Source organism: Telopea speciosissima, chromosome 6 (genome assembly GCF_018873765.1).
Source record: "Telopea speciosissima isolate NSW1024214 ecotype Mountain lineage chromosome 6, Tspe_v1, whole genome shotgun sequence".
NCBI lineage: Eukaryota > Viridiplantae > Streptophyta > Magnoliopsida > Proteales > Proteaceae > Telopea > Telopea speciosissima.
Genome location: NC_057921.1, coordinates 64,738,806 through 64,746,183, shown reverse-complemented (window position 1 = coordinate 64,746,183; position 7,378 = coordinate 64,738,806). Strand labels below are relative to the sequence as shown.

Below are 7,378 nucleotides of genomic sequence, written 5' to 3'. Positions count from 1 at the left end.
CACCACGAGCCACGCAGGCCCCAGGCCCAGCAGGTTTTGCAGGTTTATACAGACCCTCCCCTGTCTGGGAAGGGGGTGGTGTGGGGTGGGGGCAATTGATATTCTAGTTAGAAAATGGTTTCAATTGAAAATGGCAATTGATGATGGTCTTTCACGGGTATCAAGGTTTTAAGAATCGAGAATTGGACAGGTGAATCGGCCTTGACTGATTCGGTACGGATCTGAGGACCGATTCTAAGGTTCTTGAACACAACAATTTGATACCATTCTATGTTTTAAAACCCTAACAGGTATTCACTCTAACTATCAAGTGTCTGTTAGACTCTTATTCCCCCTATTGAAGCTTCTACTATTATGATGGATACTATGTGTTTCCTCCTTGATTTTGAAGTTGTTTTTTCTCCTTCCTTGTGAGTGAGGAGAATGTTTGCAATCCATGATATTTCTAAATGCGTTCTTTGCAATCTTTATTTGGGCATGTGGAAGAACTTTTCCCTAGATGATCTTATTCAAATTGTACTTTTCCTTTCGTCTTTTGGAGCTTTATAATTTACCCCGTCTGCATAGTTTTTTTGTGCAAGAAAAATTGAAATTTATAATTATCAACCTCACATAGCACAGGTTTATAAGAATCAAAATTAGATCGACATTCTAGTTGAATCAGACTAAAATTAACCGGATTCGACTCCTTATTCTTGTTGATGCATATTTTAAAAAATCGAACTTTTCTACGGTTTAAGTTGATTTTGTTGGAATTCTCTCAATTCTTTTCATCGATTCAACAAAATCAGAATTCATAAAAGTTCAGATTCCATTTCTTCGAACAATGCCCTAGAGTCCCTCGCTAGTCACCACACAAAAATAGAAATAATGCTTCTCTGTTTATAATTACGACAAAGGCAAGAGCTTGATGTCTAGTTGTGTAGTGTTTGCATCAGTATGGGGGCCAATGAGAGCACATACGAGGGCATCAACATATTTTATGAGGATAAGGTGGTACTTTCTTCATGTGTTCCTATGTTTGAACGCAAGAGCCACGTGGCTAGGTATCATTGTTTTTCCCTTATGATAAATGTATAAGGATTTATTATTCTACTTTTGATATTATTAATTATGTTGTTATTAAATCATAGGGAAAAAGATTATTACCTTGGCATGTAACCATGCCTAGACACAAAAAGCACCTTGGGTGCCTTAAAAATTCCACTTTTACATGGGGGGGGGGGGGTAAGTCGATAAGTGTGTAGGCATGGTTGCCACGCATTACACACGACGACCGGGTAACATTGTAATACTCTAAATCATGAAAAGTAGTTTTCTGTCCCATCATATTATCAGTTTTTCCTTACCCCACCCAACATGGATGGGCTCATGCCTCATAGTCTCATACATTACATTATTATCTGAGCAGTTCGGAGTTTTGACCGTTAGTACAACTCCAAACGTACTTCACGTATCTCCATGTAAGATCTCTGTGCAGCCTGCATGCATGCATGCATGCATCCCAATGTGACATTAAAACAAGGGAAACCCCATTTTTGTTTATTTTGTAATCAAATCTTGTACCAGAGACCTCAGGCCTTGCCTGATTGCTTCATTGCTCACCTCATTTATGTTTGCGTTATCGTTTCTTTCTTTCCCCTCAGCCCTTTGGGTATTAATATTCTTTTCTCTGTAACAGTTTAAAGGATGTAGCTGAGCTCTGACTGACCATGATGCTAAGTGTTGCCTTCCCCTCCCCTCCCCTCCCCCCATCTTATCCTTCTTGGTTTTCTTTCTTTGAGAACATCGAACTGTTCCCACTTTTCAGAAATTGGGTTTAGAGGGAAATTGTGTTTGAATATATGATAGGCAATTTAGTTCAAGAATTCAGTTACTTCCAGTCTTCTTCCCTTCTTTTCTCTGTTTTTCTTTTCCTCCTTATTTTTAGAGATCTAGGGCTTCTGGGTACCGGTGGAACTGGGTTTTCTCAGACGAATTACTTTAGTGGTGTTTTGGATTGTGCTCTGTCATCCATCCCCCCTTCTTCAATTCCTGGGGTGGTGTAGTTGTGGATGTTGCTTCTCTTATGGGGTACCGAGTTATCTTCTTTTTACGGTAAGGTGTCTCGGATTTCAGGGATTCCTGCATTGGGTTGTGTTCCCGTGATTTAAATTTGAGAAAAGAGAGATACTTAGTTGATATTTCGGGTGAGGTTCCTGTGAAACTACTGGCTATGCCGGTGGTTCACAAATTTCCATTTTCAATCTTTCGTTGGGTCTTGGATTTGTTCCCTTTCCCCTCCCTGCTATTACAAATAACGGGTGTAGAATGCTATATGAGTTGAACTGGTAGGTGGGCTTTTTAGTTTTGATTCACGGGATGATAGGGGTTTATCACAGGAAGATTTTGGATGAAGTTCATGTTTTCAACTGTCAATGTGAACAAAGCTTCCTTTTTATTGATAGCTCCGGTCTTTACCGCTCAAAGTCTTCTGCTTGAACCTCTTCCAAGTTCTAAGACAAGGAATTTCGTTAATCGTTAGAGCTTCTCTTGTTCTTTTTCCTCTCTCTCTCTCTCTCTCTCTCTCTCTCTCTCTGTGTTTTGGAGATGGGTCATTCTGCAGCAGTTTGGAACCAGAGAGATGCGGTTGAAGTTACAAAGGACTGGAATGGAATCGATCAGGTTGTCCTCCGTTCCCCAAGAGGAGCTTATGCTCGGGTTAGACTCTTTCCCACGATTTCCTTGTCTTCTTCAGTGGTTGGGATTGTGAATTTTTGTTGAGAAAGTTGCTTTCTTTCTTATTACTGCAAGCACTTAGATTCACTTATTGTAGATTTTCGCTTGTACCATGAGTAGTAAAAGTGTTTATTTATTTTTGGCTGAAATAGCATATTCTGGTTTTCTTCTTGATGAATTATCTGTCAGCAATCCAGGTTAGTTTGCTTGGAGGGCAGGTTGTTTCATGGAGGAATGATCGTGGGGAGGAGCTCCTGTTCACTAGTAGTAAGGTATGTGGATTTTGTTTTTACTCTTCTCCACTCCAACAGTTTTGCTGTCCAATTTTTACAGGCCAATTCAAATCCTACCCAATAGGTTCTTTAGCCTTAACTTTCAAATTATAGGAACTTAAAGAGATGATCCCTTGACTGGATGGATCTGGATCAATTAACCTCATAGAGTATTGCTTATAAGGATTGTTGATATGCATCATCTCATAAGAAATGATACCCATTTGTTTCTTGTTCTTTTATTTACTGCAGGCCATTTTTAAGCCACCAAAAGCAATGCGAGGGGGCATCCCTATTTGTTTCCCACAGGTATTTCAAACCATTATTGCGGATATTAAGGCATATTATCAACAGTGATCAGCTCTCACTAACAGGCTGTAGTTCAATATTTTGAAGTTTGGAAACTGTGGATCATTAGAGCAGCAGGGATTTGCAAGAAACAAAATTTGGACTATTGATGATAATCCTCCACCTCTGCGCCCCAGTGATTCCAAGGGCAAATCTTTAGTTGACTTGCTACTCAAACCATCTGAAGAAGATCTGAAATTCTGGCCTCACAGGTATGAACCTAGATATTATGGAATAACTACTACCACCTTGTGGCTCTAAATAATAATAATTATTATTATTATTATATAACTTATTGGTATTTATTGAAATTTAAAAATGTTTGGAAATTTTGAAAAATATTGGACTGTTCTGTTTTATTATTATAATCAATTAGTTGAATTTTGGTCAGCTTTCAGTGGAATTATGTGCAAATTTTGTTTCACTCTGCTGAAGTGAGAATCAGTAATTTTCTAAGACCTTATGCTTTCCTTCAAAATCTCCAGAATCCCCTGTGCCGAAATTGGTTTATCAGATAATGGAAGAATATAATCAGTGCTACCCCCACCAACCCCCCAAAAAAGTCGGCAATGTAGATGATCCTGTTATTGTCATCTGATTTTGAAAGTTCTTGGGCTAAAGATCTCTTAGTTGTTTTCCACTTAATGTTGCATGTTCACTGCAGTTTGGGGTTTTATCCCCCCCCCCCCCCCCCCTCGTTTTGTTGTCAAAACAATGAAAAGTCACTAACGAGAGGAGTTACCCTGGGATTTTCAGCTTCGAGTTTCGCCTTAGGGTGTCTCTCACAGTGGATGGAGATCTCACCATGATATCACGAATTAGGAACATCGATGGAAAGCCATTCAGCTTCCCATTTGCTTATCACACATACTTCTCCGTTTCTGACATCAGGTACCATTCATTCTCTTTTTATTAGACTTCATTTGCTCTTTCAGCCTCATATTTGAGATTCAAGTTTCAAAATCCAAAAATGAAAGAAGTATGGTGCTCAAATCAACGGATTGCCGATCTTCTTCCATCTCCATCCACTAATCCTTGGCCCTGGCCATTACTTAAACTTCTTTTGGACATTAATCTTATAGGCCAGGATATGAACTTTAGGTTTAAAGAAGGATCCTTTTTGTTCGGTGGTCACTTCTAACCTAGCCAAAATGGCTCAACAATCAAACAATACTTTTGTATATTCCTCTTTCGATTTGTAATATATTTTGGTTTTTTATCATAAAAAAAAAAGTTTCAAAATCCAAATTCATATTTCTTGTGCATTGGTGTCATCTTATACTGATATTAATTGTTTCATGCTGTAACGGGCGTAGCTTTCTGGATCTTTTGTTCTGATATTGTAGAGGCCTAAGCTGTCGGACTGGTGAAAATTGCACCTGGCCAAGCTGTCTGATGAAAAGTTATTTTGTAGATCCTGAACTTCCAAAAGATAGAAGAAGAAAACTTAGAAGTTACAACAATCAGGTTAAATTACAAATATAGATACCATAATTGTTCTTGTGATGTCACCGAAGAATGAACCATCTGTATATCAACCTGGTAAGTTAACAAACTTGTAGGCAGAAACGAGGACTTTTCTGATAATTCTTTCTAAGGATAAAAGTAAAATAGAAAATAATCAAATAAAATGCTAATTATTAGGAGGGATATGAATTCTAAACTTATTAGCTTTTAAGAATTTATAAATGGATGAACTTTCCTTATGTGCTCTGTTGTATCTCAACTAAACAGGATGGGAACAACAGGTTTCTTTGTCTCACACTCTCTCATCATGAACAGACATCATTAACCTGTGACTGAACCATTGTATTAGTTGGTGGTTACATTTAGGTTCTATTTGTTTTTGAGATATTCATATGAGTTATCTTCACAGTGAGGTGAGGATAGAAGGTTTGGAAACACTGGACTATCTGGACAACCTTTGCCAAAGAGAACGCTTTACAGAACAAGGAGATGCAATCACCTTCGAATCTGAGGTAACTTCTTTCAGTCTCACAGTAACCAACCTAAATGTTTTGCCTAGGCTTGGGAGTAATGGATGAATCTAACTCTTCCTTCGGAGGGGAATTAGGAAAAATCAGGAGCTTAAGATTTGTGAAAAGAAATAAATTTCCTCACTCCCTATCATCTTTCTTGTCAAACTTTTCAATATGTAAGTCATTACTTGCTCTAATTCAAACAATGTTTCTTTTTACTGTCATTTATTTGTCAAGAAATTTATAATTTATCAAAAAACCATGATTTCTTTTAATAATTTCAATAAGCTACAAGTTCATTCATCATCTATGCTTTAAAATAGTGCCATTATTTAGGTACTTCTTTTTGTGTTGAACCAAGGAATTCAAGTTCATTAGAGTTTTCCTATATGCAGGTGGATCGGGTTTATCTCAGTTCTCCTAATTTAATAGCAGTCCTCGACCATGAAAAGAAGCAGACATTTGTTATAAGGAAGGAAGGACTTCCAGACGTAGGTAAGAATTTTTTTTTTTTTTTTGTTTGGAGTGAAATTTAGAAAGCAGGACCTTTTAGGATCAGGCAAAAAGCAACTTGGATTCCAGACAATTGGTTTTTCCCTCTTGACTCCTGAGTCAAAAAATGTACATTGTTGCACTAATATGGGAAAGTTGACTCTCAGTGGCTGTAAACCTTTTGACACTGTTATCCCTCAGGACTGCTCTAGTGCAGTCTGAACTTTGTATGTAACACGTACTGAACATTCGGGTTTTTTGTTTCTGTACTTATTTGTTCATCTTTTTTTTTTTTTTTTTTTTTTGGGTGGGAGGGAAGGGGGTTGGAAATTGAAACCCAAAAGATCCTGGGCCATGGCATACCTACTGCTAACCAGTGGATCATTTACTTGCATGCCAGAAAGTCATACTCCACTTGCAGCTCTAGCTTGGCTTTTCTCTAAATATCCATATATATTGTCAAACCTGTGATCATAATAATTCAGTCATGCTTCTTTCCCATACTGCATTACCTGATTTTCAATAAAGAAAAGAAAAGAGCAAGCCGGATGATCCACACCATACACTCTGCTCCTTTCCAGCCTAATTCTCTTTATTTGCTACCTATTTTAACATCTGTTTGTTTCATTTCATTTACTAGCTTCAATGAAATAATTTTCTTTTTCTCTCAACTCTTCTTTATTGTTTTCCTTGTTAAATATTTGGTTTACATTATGCAGTGGTTTGGAATCCATGGGAGAAGAAGTCCAAAGCCATGGTAGATTTTGGAGATGAGGAGTACAAACAAATGCTTTGTGTTGATGGTGCAGTAATTGAGAAACCGATCACCTTGAAGCCCGGTGAGGAATGGACAGGGCGATTAGAGCTCTCTGTCGTGCCATCAAGTTATTGCAGTGAGCACCTTGATCATCCCCCTCAAAGGAGCTTGTGAAGGTTGAATGGGCTTGTTCTAATAACAATAGCTGTTGGTGTTTGCTATGACATCCCATCTCACTTAGAAGTCATATATGTAACATGGACCTGTAAACAATTTTAATAACCACGTGGGTACAAAATCCTGAAATGAATTAAAAAAGAAAGTTTTCTTAATTGATTTGTACTCTTTTACTTCCCAATGCCAGAGAGTACTCCGTCCATTTTTTTTTTTACCTACTAAGTACTGGGTTCAACGTAGTCAATGAGCTTGAACCGTTAGATATCCAAGTTGCTACGTGTCAGACATTTACACTAACACTGTTGCACTGCCAAGCTATAGGGAATTGGAGATAGATAATTTTCTTATGTAAGCTGAAATGTAAAAGTTTTAAGAGAACTTTAAGGGAAAAGTAAGTACATACTGTCAGTGTGTACTGACCCTTAAGGTCTCTTTCCTCCGTCTCTTCTATCCCTTCCTTCTTATTGGCATGGTGGGTATGATGTCAATATAAGTGGTGGTGTGTACGTCCCTTTTTCCAGGTTGACACTCCCCACTGTTTTTATTGGATTTTTCTGTATGCCCTCTCATTGGCCCTGTGCTTGTGAAGGAAGCACATGACCGAGCAGCATTCTCAGTTCTTCCCTAATTTCAGA

General features: G+C 38.0%; 1 protein-coding gene across 1 annotated transcript; it reads left to right on the top strand.

Annotated features, from left to right (window-relative positions):
* The first annotated feature begins 2,579 nt into the window (after positions 1 to 2,579).
* Positions 2,580 to 6,829, top strand: LOC122664095 (putative glucose-6-phosphate 1-epimerase). Its single transcript, XM_043859783.1, has 8 exons — positions 2,580 to 2,700; positions 2,916 to 2,990; positions 3,243 to 3,299; positions 3,387 to 3,550; positions 4,095 to 4,229; positions 5,215 to 5,317; positions 5,713 to 5,812; positions 6,529 to 6,829. The coding sequence occupies exons 1-8, from the start codon at positions 2,590 to 2,592 to the stop codon at positions 6,738 to 6,740; spliced, it is 957 nt and encodes a 318-aa protein (XP_043715718.1). The 5' UTR covers positions 2,580 to 2,589; the 3' UTR covers positions 6,741 to 6,829.
* The last annotated feature ends 549 nt before the right edge of the window (positions 6,830 to 7,378 follow it).